The following is a 23,284-nucleotide window of genomic DNA, read 5'->3' on the forward strand; positions in this document are numbered from 1 at the left end:
GGTGCTATTTGGAAAAATTAATTAGCAAAAGAGGAGCCTGGTATGAGCTATGGTAGTAATAGGAAAAGCTGGTCTGTCCCTTTAAAAGTGCACACTCTACCCCAGATTCAGGTTCTGTGGCCTCCTTCTCCCCCCCTTGCAGATCCCCAGTGTTCTGACACGTTTTCTTTTTTCCTCCCATCAAAATTGCTCTGAGAAAACATCTGACTTACATCTTGGTGTGAATGTAAGTCACTGTGTTCCCTCGCTCAACAGTATTGTATTTTGAACCTTAACACTTATTAGGAAAGGAATAATTCTAAGCTCCATTAAAGTCATTTCTTCCATGGCAGAAACCAGGAGAATATTTGGGGGAAGAGGGGTTCTCAGTGATGCTGAAATCCTGTTAAGGCAGAGCTGCCGATGAGGAGTCTGGAAATATCTGGAAGGTCCTTAAAAGCTTATACACAGAGGTACCCAGAAGTTCCACTCCTGAATTACTCAAGAAAATTAAAAACATACATTCGGGGGCGCCTGGGTGGCTCAGTCAGTTAAGCATCTGCCTTCGGTTCAGGTCATGATCTCAGGGTCAGGGATCGAGCCCTGCATCAGGCTCCCTGCTCAGAGAGGAGCCTGCTTCTCCTTCTCCCTCTGCTTCTCCCCATGCTTGTGCTCCCTCTCTCTCTGTGTCAAATAAATAAATAAAATCTTTAAAAAAAAATATGTCCACACAAAAACTCATCCAGGGATATACACGACAGCATTCTTCACAAGAGCCAAAGAGTGCTAACAACCCAAATGTCCATCAAATAATGAATGGGTACAGAAAACAGGGTCCATCACACAATGAAATATTTTTTGGACTAAAAATGGATGAAACACTGATTCATGCTACCATATCAATGAACCTTTAAAACATTACATTAAGTAAAAGAAGACAGACACAAAAGGCCACATATTATATGGTTGGGTTTATATGAAATGTCCAGGATAGGCAAATCCACAGAAACAGAAAATAGATTACTGATTGCCAGGGGCAGGGAAAATGGAGAGCGACTGCTAGTGGGTATAGGATTTCTTGGGGGGATAATGGGAACATTCTGGAATAGGATGGTATTGATAGTTGCACAACCTTGTGACTATATAGTAAATGCCATTGTACAATTCAAACTGGTGAATTTTTATGTTATGTGGAATTTATGTTACGTGAATTATATCTCAATCTTTAAAAAAAAAAAGGACGATTATGGAGGAGGGAGGGAATCAGGGCAGGAAAAGCGAGGGGAACACTGGTCAAGATCGGCCAGAGGGGCAGGGTCCTTGCTGAACCGGGGGTCCTCTTGTCAACCACAGATGAAAGTCTATGTTTGCATTCACAAAGCCTGGTTTTTAGAAGGCCTCCATCAATCACAAATGCATGCCAGTCTGATGCTAAAAACACATATAAGCAAACAGGAGCCCCCCAATTGTAAAGCACCCATGATATAAAAATGAAAAAAGCTGTGGCGATCTTTATCATGCTATTTGACATGCAAGGAGTGGATATTTGCTCGGGCTACCTCAAGAAATGGCAAATTTGTTCTGAGTCTCTCTGGGGAACCACTGCTGAGTCAAAGGCGCTGTGGGAACCAGCTCTTCTGTTCCTGCTCTCTGGGCACTTCAGTTCTGCTTTCCCTGTCTGCTTTTCTCAACCCTGGATTCTGACGGCAGATGCACGCTGTAATCTCCAGGCCATATCCCAGAGGAAACAGAGAGATTGGTTTTGCTAAAGGCCAGGTGGCCTGCATCAGGCCGTGGCCTCACCCACTGTCCCTGGGACCCACAGGTCCAGTCAGTGGCCACCCCCACATCCCTGAGCAGAGGGTCAGTAAGGTGGGCAGCCAGACCCACCGCCCTGGCTGGAGGAGTGTGGGAACAGTCATTATAATTGAGCATTAACTATTGTACTTAGGGGGAAAATGAGTCTTTGAGGCACCAAGCAAGCTGTGCAAATCACCAGAGATTATATTTTATCCGGAATTGCCCAGTTCCCACTGTGAAAATTAAAAGACAGTCTCTACCGCATTATCCCCCAAAATGCATTTCCTCTAAGTCCTAATAATAAGTGATTATGTAGCCATGGAAACAGCTATTTTGGGAGAAAGAAAATCAGAGAAAATTGGATCTTTAGAACAGGTTTATAAAATCAGACTTTGCTTAATGTAACTTGAAACTCCACAGCTCAGAGTGTAGGTTCTTAGACTTTGTACTGATTGTTTACGTGATAAGCCCTTCTGGGTGCGCACCCATTTGAATAATTGGTTTTAGAATACTCTCAAAGAGAGAGAATATTCCAGAAAAAAAGGAAAGAGTAGTGAGAAGGGCACAGTGATTTTCTGCCGGGTCCCTGTCTGCCTTTGGCCATCTGTCAGGAGCCTTAATGACCGCATCTCCCACATTTACTCCCCAGCACCATTTGGTTCCCATGGCTCCCAAGTTCCCTAATCTAAGCTTTGGAGACAATCAGAAAATTATTAGCAAAAATGAGGTTTCAACTTCAAGGCTGATTTTTTTTCCCCAGGTCATTTTATAATAAGAGAAACTATAATTTAAAATGTGTGTGTTGCTCTATACTGTTGAACTCATTAAATATATAATCAACCATGTGGGGGCACATAAACATTCTTCTTAACGCTCATTTTGCTCTTCATCTCTGGCCAGATGTGTTGTCAGATTTATTTTCTTGATCTGTAGAACTGGAAATGTTGCTGTTCATGGGCAGTACAGTCTGCCTTTTTTTAGGTATAAGGAATAAATTCAGTATCAGGACAAAGGAGGTAGACCAGATAGCTCAGAATAAGTCAGTCAGCCCCGGGGTTATATCCGTTTCTCCCATGCCCATTTGGAAACCCTGCCCTGAGAAGGAACTCTGAAGAGGGCTTGTGTGACACACATGCTTCCGTGTGAGCAGGAAGCCCACACCTCTCCCCCCGTGTCTCCTTCACACTCACCCGTGGCCACACTCACAACACTTCTGACACCAGACGTGTGAGGTATTTTCCCCACACCAGGCCATTCACCACAACACCAGCTGGGTAGCGTCCCATTCAACTCAATTCTGACGCTGTCTACCTGGAGCCCATGTCACATGCCACAGGTTAAGGGCTCGGTCCCAGGAGGTTGCCCCACGTCAGATGCCAGTCTCAAGGAATAGGTTATGTACAGTGTCTGCTCTGCCATTGATAACTCAAAGAACTCAGGGACACTTACTTACATTTACTGGTTTATTAAAGGAAATGATAAAGGATACAGATGAGCCGCCGCATGAAGAGATGTGCAGGGTGAGGTCGGGAAGGGTCTCCAGCACAGGAGCCTCTGTCTGTTGGTGAACGGGCACGCGTTCACCAACCTGGAGGCTCTCCAAACCCTGCACTTATGGAGGCTCCATCACGTAGGCATGATCTATCCTCAACTCCAGCCTCTCTCCCCTTCCCGGAAGATGGAGTAGTGGGGAGCTGAAAGGTCTAAGCTTCTAATCATGGCTTGATCCTTGCAGTGACCAGCCCCATCGAGGAGCCCAGCCAGAGTCACCTCAACAAAACAAAAGATGCTCTGGTCACATAGAAAGGTGCAAGAGATTTAGGAGCTCAGTGTCGGGAACGGGGGGCCAAAAACAAAATATTAGAACAGAAGATGCCCCTAGTGCTCTTCCCACTTAGGAATTCTTGGATTTCAGAAGCTCTGTGCCGGGAGTCAGGATCAGAGACCAATAGAATTTTTTAAATCTTTCAGAAAACCACTCCCTTGAGTGGAGAATCCTGGTGGGTTCGACACATCACCTCATTGAATCCTCAGACCTCCTATAAAGAGAGGATGCTGAGGTGGGGCTCCAAGTCCTGTCCCTTCCAGCACGCCACACTGGTTTCTGGTGTTTCCCATTCCCTAGATATTGTTACATTCATTTCGAGGGCTGTGAAAATCAAGCCTTTGAACTATATGTGGTAAATAATAATAATAATAGTAATGTTTTTGCTGCCTTAGAACTGTATTTCCCCAATTATTTCTTAGAAGTAGAACCCTGGTCAAACTGTCCTGTGTGGGGTACCAGGAGTGAGGAGGGGTCAGTAGCAGTGAGAAGCCCAGCGCGTCGCCCTTAGCCTCTCCCATGCTCCTTGAGGTGGCTCAGTTGGTGCCAAGAAACACTCCCCAGGGCCAGTGGGGTGCCCGGGTGGCTCAGTTGGTTAAGCGTCTGCCTTGGGCTCAGTCATGATCCCAGAGTCCTGGGATTGAGTCCTTCATCAGGCTCCTGGCTTAGCGGGGAATCTTCTCCCTCTACCCTTCCCCCCCGGCTCATGATTGCTCCCTCACCCTCTCTCTTTTTCTCTCTCCCCAATAAATAAATGAAATCTTTTTTTTAAAAATAAATAAAATTTTTAAAAAATTAAAAAATAATAAAAAAGGCTAAGGCCAGGTTCCAAAGTTGTAGCAGCTGGACCAAATGCAATTTGCATCAAATACCAAACCAAAGTCGTGTTTTATGAGAATAAATGCATCAAACCAGAGTGGTATTTTATTAGAAAGGAACTTATTTTAGATGTTCACATGGATCACATTGACTTCCTATAAGATCCATGTGGCCATTTTGATAAAAACAGAATTGAAACCCAGTGCTCAGAGATGACAATTGAGTCTTTCACCAGGGTTCAACATCCAGTTTCTTCCTGCCGGGGAAAGGGTTTGGGAATACTCTGGTTTATGTAGATGAATAACAGCAAATAGTAGCAAAAACAGGGTTGTTGTTGTTCCGTTGTTGTGGTTTTAATTTGCTTTGTAATCCCAAGAAACATTTTAAGCCAAATGATGCCGAATGTGAAAAGGAGAAGAGTAAGAAATTAACTTCCTAGCAGCCTCCTCCCATTTCTGAAGATAAATACAAAGTCTGATAGACACTTAAATGTTTTGGTTTTTTAACTTTTAAATGCACAAAGACAGTCTTGAAGACAGAATTCTTTTCTGGGCCACATTTGCACCTGTGGTGATGTGATCGTTGCTCTGTGATGAGAGCCTGGGGCTCAGCATGGGACGGGCTGTGTGCAACTGGGCGTGGCACCGTCTGTGTCCCGTGGGAACTTACCTTCGTGGTTATACTACGGGTCAGGTGCCGCGCCATCTGGGTGATGGCCAGTGTCCTCCTACAGATTTCTTGCCAAACAGCAGCACGGCTGCAAGAGGTGGAAAATATGTACATAACAGCTTGATAGGAGCTTGGGTTCCACATGTGTCCCTTCACACATGTCAAAATTCCACAAAGCTCTGCTCAAGAGTTGTGTTGCTGTGGACCTAAATTTTACCCCAACAGAAAAAAAAAAAAAAAACAAAAAACAAACAAAAAAAAAAACCTGTGAGCAAATACTGATGTCTGGACAAAGATCTGTGTGCTGGAGTATTTAGGAGGAAGTGAATGGGTGTCTGCCATTTCTTCGAAATGCATCAAAAGTAAGGTAGATAGACAGATACGTGATTTTTTTTTTTAAGTACGGCAAAATGATAATGGCAAAATCTAGATGGCGGGTGTTCAGGCATCCACTATAAAATTATTTCAAGTTGTATGTTTGAAGTGTGTCATAATAAAATGTAGGGGGAGGGATACACACGTGTATAGAAGGCTACAGAAAAATAAATTACAAAGCAGCACGAGTTAACCCATCAGTCGTACTCCGCACATTATAACACGCCACATAAGACGTTTGCCTGTAGGAGGGTTTTTATTACAATTATCCAGAATGTTTGCTAAATTCTTTGAGACATTTCCAAGGACCCCAAGGACCTCAGATTGAAAACCATGAATAAAGTGTGCAGCTTCAGAAAGACTTGCAGGTGTGTCCCGGATTCCTAAGCCTCTAAGGGTAGCTGTGAGATAGCCCGTAGTTGTAGAAATTTACCAGGTGGGGCACTGTTCTGTGCACATCCCACAAGTTGACCATTTGATCCTCACACTAACCCAAAGAGGAGGAAACCAAATCACCTAAGGTTACAAAGGACCACACCGTGCTATCTCACAACTTGATTTATCCAAGATTTCAAATCTTAAACCTGAAGATGTGAGAGGCTGTTTTAGGTTAAAAGTTCAACGTTATGGTTGCTTCAAGTGTGTGCCAGGTGCCACCAGGTGCTGAATTGTAAAGATGATGAGGCCTCGCCCTAAGCTTATAAATAAGTGAATTTTTTACAAGGGCACCCATTTTCTTCTCTGAAGCCACTCTCATCTACCTTCCATTTCCATCCAGTTCATCTCATGAGCATAGTTTGCAGATGAAAGCCAGGATGGATTTTTTTACAAACCTCCTCATGGTTCAAAAAAGTGAAAAGGCAATCACAGAAGGGAGACTATATTTATAAATTACGTATCTTGTAAGGGACTTATATTCCAGAATATATAAATAACTCCTACAGCTCAGGAACAAAAGGTTAAATAATTTTAACGTTAATGTTTTCATCAATTTTAGAATGAGCAAAGGATCAGAATAGACATTTCCCCAATAAGATATGTGAATGGCCAATGAGCTCATGAGAAGAGGCTGAACAGCATTAGCCATTGGGAAATGCAAATCAAAACCATAATGCGATACGACTTCACAGCCACGAGGATAGCTGTAACCGAAAATGAAATAAAAACAAATGTTGGCAAGCATGTGGAGAAAGTGGAACCCTCGGATGTTGCTGTTGGCAATATAAAATGGTACAGCACCTCCAGAAAACAGTCTAGCAGTTCTAGAAAAAGGTAATCACAGAGTTCCCATATGACCCAGCAGTTCCACTCCCAGATACATATTCAAGAGAATGGAAAACATACGACCCCACAAAAACTTCAAGGCAAATGAATATACCCGGCAGCTTATTCCTAGGAGCTGAAAAGTGGAAACAACCCATATGCCCGTCAGTTGATGAATGGACACACGAAATGTGGTCCCTCTGTGCAATGGACGATTATCTAGCTATGAAAAAGAATGAATCACTGATACAGGCTACAGCAAGGAAGAGCCTTGGAAACGTTATGCTCCGTGAAAGAAGGCGGACACAGAAGGCCACATGTTGTGTGATTCCATGTCTATGAAATGCCCAGAACAGACATATAGAGACAGAAAGTAGATGACGGTTGCATAGCGTTGAGGGAGGGTGAGGGGGGCAGATGAGCAGTGACTGCCTGACGGGTACAAGGTTTCCTTTCAGAGTGATGAAAATGTCCTGAAAGTGATTACATGGAATCGTGCACTGCAAACGCACCTTCAGCTGGGATTCCCTGTTGGAATTAGTCCTGTTAAATCTTAACTTGGATGCCTTGGTAAAATTAATTTGGACACTGCTGATCATGGGGATTTCCTAATTTCTGGGCCTTTCTAGTTAATTCCAAGGCAGGGGAAGAGACTCCATTCAAAAGTGGTGAACAATTGCTTGATTGCAGTTCGTATTCTTGACCCCGTCCATTGCATTCTGGTTCATCTGTGCGCTCAAACTGCAACCGTAGTTACGCTGTGGAAAGCATTCAGTGTAAGATTTATAACATTTCACATTTTACACATGCTTCCATTTTTAAATCAGTGTAAGACAGAAAAGTGAAATGCAAAAGCAAAAGCACTGATTGAAAATATGATTCTCATGCTGAAAATACATCATTAAGACCTATATTAAATCTCTAAAAAAGAATTGTCATGGAAGTTAGCAGGTAATTTTATCAGAAGTTATTCCATGGCATTTTGAGTTACTCCTGTCCATGCAGAGCCTGACACTGTAAAGACTCATTAAACAGGTGTTGAGTGAATAATATATCTAATCAAGTTTTTTAAACTCTTCCTCATGGGTGGTTCACGTGCCATTGCTGGCTGCTCGCGTGGGATTGTTGCTTGCTGTACCTGGAACCGTGCCTGCCTCGAAGTAGGTGGTCAAGAAATAGTTGTTAGTTGAGTGGACTTTAAAAACTTTTCCTTCTCTGTGTTCTCTATCATTCATAGTCACCATTCTCATGTATGCAGACTCAGTTTTGCTGTAAAGCTCAGATCGAGGCACAATATCCGTTCGTAGAAGCATTATTCAAAACAGCCAGGGAGTAGAAACAAAGAAAAAGTCCGTCATAATGATGAATGGAGAAACAAAATGTGGTCTGTCAATACAATGGAATATTATTCAGTCCTTTAAAGAAAGGAAATATCGATGGTTGCGACCACATGGCCTCCTTTAGGACAGACATGCCCACCGTCTCAGAGAAAACTATGTACCATCGCAGTACATTGTACAACTACTCCCCTCCTCCCAGTATACCACAAGAATCTGTTCACAGTCTCAAGAAATTTAATTATAAGCCTTTAAGTTGGATTTAGCAAATAAGGAAGCTACCCTTGGGTAACATATCAAAGAAACAGGGAGAAAGAAAAAAATACCACTGACACGTGTCAGTGGTTAGAATTACGTGTCTTTCTTACACCAGACCATGTTGATCACATAATAATTAGAACCTGTGATATCAGTGAAAAGCCACCCATCAAATACAAGTTTATTCTATTATTATTTTTAGATTAAGGAAATCTAAGCACAAAGAGAATTTCCATTTGCTCACTAGCACTTGTATTCATATGCCAACAGTTAAGTGCAGGGTATGCCTTTGTGTCTTAATTTATTTTGTGTTACTGGGAATCTGGAATTCCTATTTTGCGTTAAGGTGAATGTTCTGCATTCTTTCTGTGAGGAAGGAAAGAAAGAGTCTTCCTATCAGCTACCTGAGACAAATAGTAACTGCTAAGAAAGAAATCACTTTGCCATACTCTGCCAGGAGGTAGGCAGTGACTAAATATATCTTCTAAAATCTATGAAACTTAATAGGGCCGTTTCTCATTCGGGTTCTTCCTCTGACACACGGTGTGATCTGAACAAATCACATACTTCGTTGCTGAAAATAGAGAGCCCCGGGGGCATCCCTCCTCAGAAGGCTCTCCCTACAGCTTCTTTCGCCAACTACATGCTTCCACAATTAGATTCTAAAGGTCAGCTTCCCTGTAAGGACCTAGGGCAAATAGTAGGACACCACTGTGGGACGCCGGCAAAAAGGAGACACCAGGAAGCTTCCAAGTGAGCAGGAACCATGCTGGCTGCAGCTTGTGGTTGTTTCTTTGTTCTGTTTCATGTAAGTGACATTGAAGAATTCACAGAGTCTCCCACAGTCCTGTAAGGTGAAATTCGTTTAGCTTTGAGTTCTCCTTTAACCCCTAAACTGCTCAAAAATTTTTTTTTTAATTTTCCTTTTCCTGCAGTAGTTAGATTCACTATTAAGTATTGTTTTCCAGATGTTAATCTTGGCTGGGACTTATTATCTTTAGGACATGGTTAATCATGTCCTGAGGCAGCCTGGTGGTTCCTAGAAAGGAAGCCACATGTTGAATTTGTCAGGAAGGCTCAGCTGGCACCTCAGTGCCCCGATTGGGCAGAACCTTCCAGGAGAAGAAACGCTGGGGGAAATAAATACCCCTGCTTTCTGGAACATCACGTTTGCGGATACTTACCTACTGTCCCTGAACGGTGAACTCGGTAAATATTTATGGGATATAGGCATGAGCTGGAAGATTCTAGCCCGACCCCATCAAAGATCAAAGGAAAAGAATGCATATCCATTATGCTTTAGTTGAGGTATCTTCCTTCCAGTGATTTGAGTTCAAAACTATTTTAAGGTTAATACTTTATTTATTTTTAAAAGAGGCAACGTTTCTTTTTTTTCTAAAGATTTTATTTATTTCTTTGAAAGAGAGAGACAGCAGGAAAGAGAGAGAGGGAGTACACAAGCAGGTGAGAGGGGTTAGGGGAGAGAAGCGGACGCCCTGCTGAGCAGGAAGCCCCGTGTGGGGCTCGATCCCAGAACCCCAGGATCATGACCTGAACCGAAGGCAGACGCCCAACCAACTGAGCCACCCAGGCACCCCATGACATTAACACTTAAATATATATTTTATGTATTTTTATATTATATATATTTATATTTATTATATTTAATATATATTAAATTTATATATAAAATTAAAATATGTTTTATTATAGAAATACATATTTATATGTTAATATAAATATATAATTATTTATATGTAAATATATAAATTACATATAAATAAATAATATATAAATATAATATAAATAAAAATATTTTTAAAATATTATATATATGTATGTATATAGATATATATAGATATATCTTGATCTTTGGCCTCCTTTTAAGCCACCAGTGTTCGCTGTCTCAGAGAAAACTGAATCCTGCCATAGTACATTATAGAAGTATAGACGTGACAAGAAATACTCTGCTTTGTTATAAAGCTTTTTACATTCTATATAGAAGGGTTAAAAATGAATTATTTGGGGCGCCTGGGTGGTACAGTCGGTTAACGGTCTGACTCTTGGTTTCACCTCAGGTTATGATCTCCAGGTCCTGGGACCAAGCCCCCGCCTCAGACTCCACGCTCAGTAAGGAGTCTGCTTGGGTCTTTCCCTCCTTCTCCCTCATCAGCTCTCACTCATGCGCTCTCTCTAAAAAATCAATAAATCTTTAAATAAATCAATAATAAATAAATAAGTACATAGTTTCTAGTAGGGCTCACTGAATTAAGTTGCATTTGGTTTCTAACATGGTGTTGATTCTTAAGCTGAAGATGCCAGCTGAAATTAACAGATGTTTATGTGTGCCTTTAATTGCTTTAATTTGGTTTCATTGCCTTCTTCCTTGACTACAAGGGATGACCAGGCTTAGCCTTGCATAGACACTAATGGCCAATGACTCCTTCCTTTTTATATATAGTGGGGGTTAAACTAGAATTGAAAGGACTCTAAATGGTTCTCAGAACATGCAGTTGTTAGAACTAGTACTGTCTGTCCTGTGGCCACGGGTATTCTTTTTTTTTTTTTTTAAGATTTTATTTATTTATTTATTTGACAGACAGAGATCACAAGTAGGCAGAGAGGCAGGCAGATAGAGAGGGAGGAAATAGGCTCCCCGCTGAGCAGAGAGCCCGATGCGGGGCTCGATCCCAGGACCCTGAGATCATGACCTGAGCTGAAGGCAGAGGCTTTAACCCACTGAGCACCCAGACGCCCCCACGGGTATTCTAAGTCACTTGACTTAAGCGTCATTTAACTGTGACTTGCAAGCTGTGTCTCGTGGCAGGTCAGACACAGCATTGATTAGGAATAGGAGTGCGGCTGCCGCACACACTTGTTCCCAGGAGCAGCAGCAAGACCCCCCACCACCACCACCATCTCCCAGGACCCTGTCCAAACTAGCTCTGGGGATGCTCCCAGCTTCCGATGATCTGATTTCATGATATATATATACAAGGTGCACCGAGAGGAAGACAAGAGCAAGTTTTCATATGCAGTGAAATTTACTGCCTAGTGTGCATGTGAACAATTTTTTAACTCGCAGGTTGTAAGTTTAATGTTCAAGGTTTTTTTTTTTTTTTTTAAGTTGTGTGGGAGCAGCCAGCTTCCTGGTTCCCAGACTGACCTGGACAAGCTGGTGTGCAGTCCTACTCATCTGCCCCAGATCGGTAGTTGTGAAATTGCTCTCCATCCAGAACTGTGGCTTCAGGATACCCCACCAATGTCCCATTAGACAGTCAGGCAGCAGGAGATATCGCCATGTGTTTCTATGGAGGGAAACAAGCTTTTCTTAAAAAGAAGAAAAAAGTAGCATAATAAAGATTTCTGGTGAGGGGCGCCTGGGTGGCTCAGTGGGTTAAAGCCTCTGCCTTCAGCTCAGGTCATGATCTCAGGGTCCTGGGATCGAGCCCCGCATCGGGCTCTCTGCTCAGCAGGGAGCCTGCTTCCCTTCCTCTCTCTCTCTCTCTGCCTGCCTCTCTGCCTACTTGTGATCTCTGTCTGTCAAATAAATAAATAAATAAAATCTTTTTTAAAAAAAAGATTTCTGGTGAAAAATGGGAACAGTGATTAGAAAGAGGAATACACTCATCTCACAGACAAAAAATATTTCAGGTTTTTGTTTTCCTTCTGTAATTTAGTTTTTACTCAAATTCTTCTCTCCCTCTGAGGCAGGAACCCCATCAAAGAAGTAGATTTTCTTTCTACAGAATGTTCTGTAAATGGAGGATTCACATAGAAATAGACACAGTCTGCCTTCTCTTTTTTTGCTTAATCTATTCTACATGTTCCTGCGAGATCTGCAAACATCCATCACCAGTTGCAGGCAAAAGGACAATTTAGATAATACACGTTTTCTCTTAGTAAATTTTACAGTAAATCTATACAGATTGTTTCAAAGATTTTTTTTAAATGAGATTTTGCAGTGTATACCATTTGGGTCTGGGGGGTTTTTTGCTCAAATTGAGTTTCTAAGATTTATTCATGTGTTGAGTGTGGTTATAGATATTTACTTTCATTACTACATAATCAATTATGAAACTCTACAATTTATTTTTCTGTTCTGTTCATGGACAGCTGAGTTGTTTCCAGGTTTGGGCTATAACAAATAATGATGCCCTGAACATTTTGTTTCGTAACCCGGTATACATGTGCGAAATTGTTTCTAGGGTAGATAATAGACATGGAATTGGTGCTCATAGGAGATTCATAGTTTAACTTCATTAGAGAATGATAATTTTTTTCCCAATGATTGTATCTACCGACACCCTCACTAGTAGTGTATGAAAGTCTTCGTTGCTTCACACCTTTGTCAAAACACGTTATGTCTGAATTATTCTGAGGGTTTTGTTTTTAACTTAGTAGTTTTGAACAGTCCTTCCTGAAGGTGCCAAGGCCTGATGTAGGCATTATTGCTCACTGTTAGATCATGGTTTTACATGATGCCTTTCCAGCTTTATAAAAGATGAAATGATGCCCAGTGAGGTCTGGGTCACACAAATGATCACACAGCTTTGCCCAGAACAGAAAAGAAGAGCCCGGTGCCCAATGCCCAGTCAGGACCACATTGCACACAGCTCCCACGGCTTTCCTATTGCTTCTTTACTTGGGAAAGTCCAAAACCATCTTAAAGTAAGACTGAACTAAAGAGAGTCTAACAAAACCCAAGCAGGAAAAGTCATGTTTAGAGACTACTTAAAAAAAAAAAATGACTACCATTGATTTTTCCTAAATCCAGATCTTTCTTTGTTACAAGGAAAACTAGGAAGGCATATGGAGTACACACCCCTCCCCACCGGGTCTATGAACATCTAGAACAAGGTGACCATTGCTTTGCTCAGCATCGAAAGAAATCCTAGACTGTCCTCAAAGGGCCAGGAGTATCTAGATTTAATTTTCAGCTTGTCATCAAATTGGTAATTATTCAGTGTAGAGAAGGAACAGGAGAATCCCTGTGTTAGTACAGTGGTAGATGCCAAATGAGACTATCAGGACATAGGGAATTCTGATACTCCTAAGAGTGTTAACTTCCCACATCACCATCAGAACTAATAACCCAGACATCACCAGCCAGCATGCACAACAATGTGGAAGCCCAGTCAAGTGCAACTTCTCTGTTTCCAGCTCTTTCTTGGTCTCATCTTACAAACCTTGACATCATGTTAACAGAATTGAGGTACAATGACTTTGCAGTTTCCCAAGGTTTGAGGACTCTTGAAGTTTTAAATTATAACTGTGTTCTGAAATAAAAAAAAGTGATAGATATAATATATACAGTGATACCATAAGTATGTAATATAGTCCTTGAAATGGTCACCAAGTGGGTATATATCCAATGCTGTTTTCTTTGGGTGCATTCATACACTCAGCAGAAATTTACGAAGCATCTGTGTGTCTCAGAGTTTGATCAGTACCAGGGGTGAGGTAAAGAAGGTCACGAGGGAAAGATCTAAAGGGACAGACTGCTACTGAGCAAATCACAAATATATACATAGAGACAAATTGTGGTGAGTGAGGAGGAGCTCTAAAAGAGAATTCAAGGCAAAACATTTCAAAACCATGGGAAGACTACCTGTGAGAAGCCAGCAGTCATTTAACACGCACAATAAAATTATTTTTCATGTATATTTAGTTCCTTCATTTATTTTGGAATGTCTTTAGATTTAACGTGAGTCTTTTCCAGTGAAACCAAGCCATAGGTCCTGCTTAAATATCTCACGTATTAGTTCAAAGGAAGAAAGAAAAAATGGGCCATAGGAGCTAAATTGAAACATATTTTTCTTGCTCGTTTTACGATAAAAATAATTAACTGGTTTGACTCACAGCTTTCCGGAAATGTCTATACTCTAATCAAAATTTTCTTACAGTCCCTAAGAAGAAAGTTTCTACTTTGGCTGTGGGTGCTATAAGGTGGTATTATTACTGCAGAAGTTCTGACTAGTCCCAGGAAGGTAAACTGTATACAGAGGGTCCCAGACTTAATGATACTTCAACTACAACTTTTCAACTTTACAATGGTGTGGAACCAATACGTATTCAGTAGAAACCATATTTGGAATTTGGAATTTGGATCTTATCCCAGGTTAGCGATGTGCAGTGAGCTCCTCTCCAGAAGGGCTGGGCAGCAGCAGTGACAAGCTCCCAGACACCCACATGATCACAAGGATAGCACACTTACAACCATTCTGTACCCATACAGCCCTTGTGTTCTTTGCTTTCAGTACAGTGCTCAATTCCATGAGATAGTCAATGCTGGATCATAAAATGGGCTTTGTGTTAGATGATTTGGCCCAACTGTAGACTAATGGGAGTGTTCTGAGCATGTTTAAGGTGGGCGAGGCTCAGCTATGATGTTCAATAGGTTAAGTGTATTAAATGCATTTTCAAATTATATTTTCAGCGTACAGTGGGTTTATTGAGATGTAGCATACCGTAAATCAAGGAGGGTCTGTATTCTTTCTTTGCACCATGAAATGATTCCAGAAGATTCTCACGTGGAGTCAGAATTGCCACAGGACCAAAGTTGCCTTTGAAAATCTTTCATAAACTCAAAATAATCTCCCCTTTGCTAGCTGTGCAAGAAAGCAAGCATGCTAGTCAGAAACAGACCCTGAAGGTTTTCACCCTTGATGGAAAGTAAAGAATGAAGAACTTAGTGACAGAATGTAGGTATAGAGAAGGGAGTTGTCCAGGATTATTCCTAAGAATGTGGCTTGAACAACTGCAGCGACAGAGGTGCCATTTAAGAAGTAGGATGAGTGGATTTGGGGGGTTAGGACTGACAGTTCAGTCCATTGAAGGAGTTGCCAAACAGTCTGGCTCCCAAAATTCTCCAGTGTCAGGAGACAGTTGGGGAACACGGAAGGAAACTTCGCTCTAGAAGTGTAGAAGTGAGAGTGTTAGCTATAGATCACACTGAACGCAATGGGGTTGGCTGAGAAGAGGGGAGAGAAGAGGACGGGGCCTGGGGACTGCTACTCCTGAGCTCAGGAGGAAAAAAAAAGGAGGAGCACAGGCCAAAAGCAAGTCTGGCCTCTTCTATGTTCCTGGCTGTCCTGTATCTGAAAATACGGCTTCTGGAACTCCACTCCAGCCCAGAGAGGAGCTAGGCCATCCGTCAATGACTGTACCATCAGGGCATGTCAGTTGCGTTTATCACCTGACTTAGGTCACGTGAACCTTGCAGTCAATGCAATTCCGCAATCTTCTCAAAAGAACAGCTAAGTCACCAGCTTCTTTTAAGCCAAAGATGGTTAGTCTTTTAATCTTGTTAACCGATTGGACTCCACCTTGTTCTACTACTGGTCTCGCTGTCTCCGCAGAATCTTATTTCTAATGCTTAGCAGGTGTGTGGTCTCAGGCCTGTTGCATTGCTCTCTGTGCTGCAGTTTCCTGACCAGTAAATCCACGGTGTTCGTAGCATCCACCCCACTGGGTTTTCATAATACAGTAGGTGCCCTCAAACCCACAGGCCCTGAATCAGGAGTTATGCCCTGTGTGCTAGGGCAGAGACACAGGGTACAGGGGCAGCCCAGAGGAGGGGGCTCCTGGGAGGCTTCGTGGAGAAGGTGGCTTTTGAGAAAGGGCAGGGTCTCAACAGGCAGAGCTGCATGCGGTGTAAACGCCAGGCAGCAGGGACTAAGTATACACAGAGAGAGGAGCATCGAGTGTACCTCACTGTCCACACTGGTCAAATGACACAAATGATCCTAGACTTCCATGCTTCCATCTGGTTTGACTGGCACATAGGGGAAGGAAAGGAAAGAAGGTGGGGACCCACCTTCTCCTAGAGAAGTTCAGCGTTTATGCCCAGGTTTTGGAGCAAGTGAGCCATATAATCAGCACTGTGTTTTCAGAAGATGCAAGGGGCACCAGCACTCCTTCACTCTGCGGCTCAAGACTGCTGGCAAGTTACCACAGGAAACTGAAAGGGACGGTCGGTGAGATGCCGGATGAAAATTTTCTCTGAACAGAATTAGCTCTCAGTATTCATTTTCAGCCTGGCTCCTTAGGGCAGGTTGGGCCTTCTTGTATTTTGTTATTGTGTGTACCTGAAGAATCTTTTTTTTTGGGGGGGGGGAACTACAGCACACACTGATGCCAATTGAAAGCCTGCGTTTTAAAAGTGACAGTCTGATGTATCCCAGTGGGGGTGGGTCCCAGTACTTCATCATTCTTTGCCTTCATGATTTAAAATGACAGTGTAGCCTGTCAAGCTTAACTGTGAGTGAAGTTCCTTGGATATTTATAAAACATCAAATAGATAGAATTGTGTCAGCAAAAGATGGGTCCTTTTATGACTAAACCACAGAAGGATTTTTGGATGATCGTTGCTGGCGACACATCTCCACGCTGAACTGAGAGCTGCGGGAAGGATATGGTGGTCCACGGTTGTGAAGGTATTTTCATCCCTTGCCGTAAGAAGAGTATCCGAATACTCCAAGCAAGTCAATGATGCAACTTCTGTTTTGTTTTGTCAGTGATTTATTGATCCACGGTTTCAGGGTTCCCTGAGAAAGTGGCAGTTACCCATGCAAATAAAGCAAGCATTAGTCTGCAAACCTAGTTGACGCTTTGCTGCTTTTCAGCCCTTTTACCAGATACCTTAAGGCCTGCCAGGCTGGAGTTCAGAGAGTTTTTTACTCGTAGTTCTAGACACAGCCTGCCTGCTTCGATGGATATAGTCCCAGGTGTGCGTGGACACTAGTTTTTGTGAATTTACTAATGCATAAATACTTTCAAAACTGGGCTTAGAGAGCGAGCGCCCTAATCGACAACCACAGCGTCTGGAGCGACCGGACCCGCGTCTGCGTAGTCCGGTCCGAGCCCCGCCTCCGGGGACGTCTCCAGGCTCTCTGGTCGCCTAGGCCCCTCCCCTGACCCCGCCCCGCGTCCTGCAGGCCCCACCCCGGCGCCGGGCTCTAACGTCACCGTCTGCGCCGCGCGCGGCAGAAACAGGAAGTGGGACCAAAACAAAGGAGCGGCGGCCGGGAGCGGATCTGCCTTTTTCTCCCTCTTCCGAGCTCATTTTGGCCCTGGCCACCGACCCTAAGGAACCGTCCGACTATGTCCAACATGGAGAAACACCTGTTCAACCTAAAGTTCGCCGCCAAAGAACTCAGCAGGAGTGCCAAAAAATGCGACAAGGAGGAAAAGGCCGAAAAGGCCAAGATTAAAAAGGCCATTCAGAAGGGCAACATGGAAGTGGCGAGGATACACGCCGAAAATGCTATTCGCCAGAAGAACCAGGCGGTGAATTTCTTGAGAATGAGTGCGCGGGTCGATGCCGTGGCTGCCAGAGTCCAGACGGCGGTGACGATGGGCAAGGTGACCAAGTCGATGGCCGGTGTGGTTAAGTCGATGGATGCGACGTTGAAGACTATGAATCTGGAGAAGATCTCTGCTCTGATGGACAAATTCGAGCACCAGTTTGAGACGCTGGACGTCCAGACGCAGCAAATGGAAGACACGATGAGCAGCACGACTACGCTGACCACTCCCCAGAACCAAGTGGATATGCTGCTCCAGGAAATGGCAGACGAGGCTGGCCTAGACCTCAACATGGAGCTGCCGCAGGGGCAGACCGGCTCCGTAGGCACAAGCGTGGCTTCCGCCGAGCAGGATGAACTGTCCCAGAGACTGGCCCGCCTGCGGGATCAGGTGTGACGACAGAACCCATTCTGAGGTTTCCTGACGTAGCCACCTTCTCAAATGCTCTGTATATTAGTGAGATACTATACAGTAGAAACTGAACATGCAAGAATGCTGAAATGCTCTTTACTTAAGATGCTTCTACCTTTGGGTTTACAGTGCTCTCCAGATACACTAAGAAATTCCAGGCTTCCTCCATCTTAACTGGATTTTAAAGTTCCGTATAGCTTGTGATGTGTATTTTTATAGCTGCCTCTTAACAGAACTAGTGAATTTGGTGTGTATGAATCTTTCTCAAAAATTTGGTCAAAACTGTTGTTCCGTGTATTCCGTTTTCTGCCTGAATTTATCAAAGTTGAACTTTTTTTTTTAATCTAGTGTAATTGGTAATATCTAGAATTGACAGGTGGTGCATAAAAATTACAGAGAGGAGAATGATTACTTAGATTGCTTACAGGGCTATCAATACGTCATTCAACTTAACGGACACTGCTATTTCTGTATATATTTTCTTCTTTGCCATTACATCCAGACTACTGTTCTATTGATCTGTTCTGGTAACTTATACTAAAATTATGGTAGGGCATTCTGCGTAATATTTCTTGCTGTTTATGTTCCACAGATTTTCTGTGTGGTAGTTCTCCTTTTATAACTGGAAAAAATGCCACATAATTTCATTTATTATGAGAAGAATCTGTTGGCTCATTTATATTTTCATTTACTGAAGAGTTTTTCCAAAAGACACAGTTGAACATGACAGTTTCAAATGAACATCTTGAACACATTTTTAGTTCTTTTTCTATTTCAACACTTTAATTAGACTTGTCATAAAGTATGTTAATTAGCATGGCAGTCATATGACTCTGACATTGCCAAAGAACTGTTGATTGGTTTGAGAAAACCCAGGGGTGGTGTGTTTGTAGGTTTTCTTTAATTATTAATAACCAAAAATCGATATAAAATTAGAACTGCTTTTTAAGTTCTAATTATTTGCATTTTTTATTTTCTTTTAAAGCAACAACTTGTTGAGAAAAACCTTAGAAATAGAAGTTGGATGTTTTATTTAGCCATGCAAATAACTTAAATATACGTGCAGCCAGCTGGAAGTCTGGGAAGAAGGCAATATGCAGAATGGGACAGCAGGGTTGACCCTCCAAGCCTAGAGCCCATCTGTGCTGCCTTTCGTCTTTCTGGAACAGCAGCGTGTATTCTCTGGCTGCAAAGTAAAGCCCGTAGCCACCACTTTCTCATAGCCTCCAAACATGGAGGCTTTGCCTGGGCAAGTAGATTAATCTAAGTCAAATACTTCAGGATGTTTCAAATTCCCCCCTTTTCCTTCACTGGTAGATTTCCCCATAAAAGAATTACGGTGTTTTGGGAGATAACTTAAAGGGACTCTTCCAAGGCCTTTGAAAGATTCATGACCAAATTAGTCACAATTATGTTTTCCAGTATGAATGAGTGTGTTAAAAAAAAAAAAATGAACAGGTATATGCAGATGAGGGTGACCCTCATATTTAAGTGTCTTTATAACTGACTGGGTGTTGTTCCGAAGTTTTCCGTAAGGGACACCTGTCGATTGTCCTCCCTGTATCTTCTTTCTAGAACTCTCCCCTTTTGGTGTCTCTTCTCATCCACATGGTTGCACAGAAGCAGCTATGTGAGTATAGCATGAGTTGTAACCCCTCTTTAGACTGGAAAAAATAATTACAACTTAAAATATAGCTAGTATTCAATCCTTTGGTAAATTAAAGACCCTTTTATAGTACAAATATTCCCAACAAAATTAATATATTTTGTGAGATTAAACAATGCTTGTATATGCCTGAACTTTCTTAAAATATGTTCATTTCAAACTATATGAATGTACATTTTTATGAACCATAAATATTTTCAAAAACATACCAGGCCCATGAATTATTTCCTCACTTTTGCAGTTGATGAAATGCTGAAATGTAAACCACAGAAGTTTGTCAAATAAATCAGTTTAAATTGCATGTTATTGCATGTGAGTGTGCATCCTGTTTGAAAAACTATTTAAAAAAAAAATTCAGAGGTAGATTTGGTTCAGAAAGTGTGGTATCTTTCCAAACTCCCTGTTACCACCTTCATTTCTATTTTGTTAACATGGAATGTCCATGTGTATTTCTAGAAACCCTAGCTATTAATTCTTTCCTGTAATAGTTTTGTCATGACAACAAGATTCTTTCCCCCATCTTGAAACTAACCTGGGCTAAAAAAAAAAAAGAAAGAAAGAAAGAAAGAAAGAAACTAACCTGGACTGATGATAGATAAAATTTATAAAAGGCTCAAATCAAACATACCAAGGACATAGTTAATGTTCCATACAGCCACTAGTATAATTTTTACTCTTATTTATTTTTTATTTTCTGCTTTCACATGCACAGTTTTAACATGGATTTGGGATATAGTTTTATGAACTATTTATTTTAGTTCAGATGATACATGTGCCATTGGAAAAGTCTTACTAAAGCTCTTTCTTCTGGAAGTGTTAATGCATATGTGTGCCCTTCAGATAGAGGTGTACTATGAGTCTTGTACACTGCGTTGCCTATCCTGTGTCCTTGATTTGCCAAAGAGCCACCTAAAATAAGCACCAGTCTGATAACCTGATTAACTGAACATAGTCTCAAGTTAGCCAAACATCTCACATCATAAAGCAGAGGCTTCCTCTATAATATGCACACCATTCTCTAGGGGGCATTTCTATAGCCAAAATCCAAAGCTCAAGACCTTCAATACTATTGGCAAAAAGCTACAAGCCGGTGGACATTGAATAAACTGATGAATAACCACCTGTAATTTTTTTTTTAATCAACTGATGCATTAGTAAAATACCCACCTTGTTTACCTAGGTTTGTTTTTCTACGACTAGATGGTAAAACAACGTCTGTCTTTGTCACAATTACTGGGCCTGGTGTGGTACCCAGCTCAGCTCGCTCCTGGTCGTGTCCCTGGCGTGAATGCATAGCTCCCTTGGGGCTCTTACCACGATGATGCCTAGAGCTCTCTAATGGCAACGTACACAGTGGGTTAAGGGCTGCAGTGGGCACTCAGCCAGCGTGCTGTTGCGTCTCCTTGGAAGCACTGTGTCCTTTTTCTTCAGAGCATTTCCCCAAATTGAAATGTTTACTCCTGGTCTTGCAGGTTTATACACCGTCCCTCCCTCTTGAATAGTGGCAGAACAAACAATTCAGCAGTTTTTATTCAGAATGACTGAACACAGTAAAAGATTTAGACTAAAGTATATCAAATGTTGACTATCTAGGGCTTCTTTCTAGAGGGAAAAAAAAAAAAAAGCACACTTCTGCCTTAAACAGTCCTCAGGAGTTAGGCAGATAAACCATACACATAAAGAGAAAAATGGACATGAGCATATACAAATGTTACAAAGCCATCAAGATGAACGTTTAAGATTAGTGCACTTGACACACATGCCGTGTTTTATACCTTGACTTTGAAAAAGGGAGTAAGTCACAGTATAAGGCAGGAGCCCACGCTAATCAAATCATGAACATGAGCTACACAGAGAAGGGAATCGGTGTCTCTAGTGGTTAGAACTGGCTTCTTGCAGGAGGTAGGGTTGAATCTGGGGCTTCAGAGAAAAAGAAGTAGGAATTACACGAAGATCGGAGAGGCCCAGAGCCATATGGGGATTTGAAAGGAGTGGAGGGTTTGTTCGATGTCAAGACATCAAAAAGAGTGAAGAGGTTGGCCAGTTGAGAAGGGCTTGGAGGCCAGGTTGAAAATACGAACTTTACCCCGAGGGAAGGGAACAGGAGCTTGAGTCATCAGAAGCTGTATTGTCCAGGTGAAGCGAGGTAGAGCCTAGAGCAGGGTGGCAGGAAAAACAGAGGAAAGGTGTTCTGCAAACTTCAGCGTGCACAGGGTTCCCTGAGTTGCCAGGGAAACTGCAGCTCGGAACCACCTGGGGATATGGCTCAGCTGTAAATCCCCATCCCCAAGGTCTGCAGGTGCTGCTGCTGGTGGTGGTGGTTCTGGTCTGAGCACCTACCCCCTTCTAAGAAGCACGGATCTTAACCTGCCACAAGCACGGCAGAATTGCTTGGTACTTCGTCACTGCAGGGATAATGTTTTTCTCCTCTACAGTAGTTTTATATCATGTGCATTAGCATTAGGAAGTAAATTTCAGTAACACACTGGGAGAAGTTTCTTACTAACCTTAGACAGAGTTCTAACTTGCTACATTTTCACAAATGAAATAATAGTGGATACTTTTTAATTACATTTAGTTGTTGCTTTTTCTCAGATCTCATCGTTTAAAGGTATTTAACAGAATGGTTTTCATCTTTTCGTGATCCCTGATCCCTCTTCATGATCAACTCCCTGGTTATAAGAAGTCTGTGACTTTTGAGTCATTTTAGTGGGGTAGCAGACAGCAGGTGAAAAATAAACAATGAATGCTGCTTTGTGCCAGTATCAAGCAGAGGGGGATCTAAATGACAAGAATGAAAATGTTTCTACAAATATGACTATCCTCAGCTGTAGCAGGAAGTAATGGGGAAAAAATCAAAGTAAATTGCTTTTTAACTACTTTTTTATAGAGTCCATATCACTATGGTGATTTTTTATAGTTATAGCTTGGTATTATCTTGCAACTCTGTATCTAGTGTGAGTGAACCCTCCGGAAGGTTGATTCTCTAATCTGGTTAATTTTTCCACTAAAGAGGCAGTGGCATATTTAAGAATATAATTTTACTAACCCTTTAAAATGTAGTCCTACAAAATTTAGAACACCCTTTTAAAACTCATCTCACTATAGATACTATCTTAGAAACTCCAATTTGAAGTACTTCTAAAACGTGCTGTAAAATGCACCGAGTGAACAAAAGACTAAGGCAAAAAGCTGGCAGAAATCTACTACTATAGATTCTCTTTCATTCCTTTATGCCTTAGAGGGTCTTTCAAAGAACTGGGGGACACGTTCACATTCAAGGGGGAGTTTTCACATTTTATTCTCATTGCACAAATTTGAAATGCATGAACTCACAATACCATTCAGTATCAGTAACGATGCAGAAGGGACCCTTGGAAATGTTCATCGACGCCTCTTGGGTCTCGCTTAGATCATTAAGTATCAGAGCTGGAAGGAACTTTGAATATCCATCCTGGAGATTAGGGATGGGAACAAACTTGACATCTTTGCCTTTGTCATTGGCATCTCTGAACCTCTTATTTTTAATAGTGTTCTGTGAGGTACTCCCACCGCTTCCTTTGGAAGGCAGTC

General features: G+C 42.1%; 2 protein-coding genes across 3 annotated transcripts in view; both read left to right on the top strand.

The window, feature by feature from the left end:
* Window positions 1-23,284, top strand: part of GNAL (G protein subunit alpha L) — a gene marked incomplete at both ends in the record, with an annotated part of 135,911 nt that overhangs the window by 99,275 nt on the left and 13,352 nt on the right. The gene's annotated exons all lie outside the window — the stretch shown is intronic.
* CHMP1B (charged multivesicular body protein 1B) lies at window positions 17,325-21,383 on the top strand. The gene has a single exon (XM_080820940.1). It carries the CDS (start codon window positions 17,431-17,433, stop codon window positions 18,028-18,030), a length of 600 nt encoding a protein of 199 aa, XP_080677066.1. The 5' UTR covers window positions 17,325-17,430; the 3' UTR covers window positions 18,031-21,383.

The sequence above is a fragment of the Martes martes genome (assembly GCF_963455335.1).
Source record: "Martes martes genome assembly, chromosome: 13".
In the NCBI taxonomy this organism is placed as follows: domain Eukaryota; kingdom Metazoa; phylum Chordata; class Mammalia; order Carnivora; family Mustelidae; genus Martes; species Martes martes.

What these genes read in the sequence shown, in the direction of transcription:
- CHMP1B (XM_080820940.1), top strand. Translation starts at nt 17,431, where the DNA reads ATGTCCAACATGGAGAAACACCTGTTCAACCTAAAGTTCGCCGCCAAA.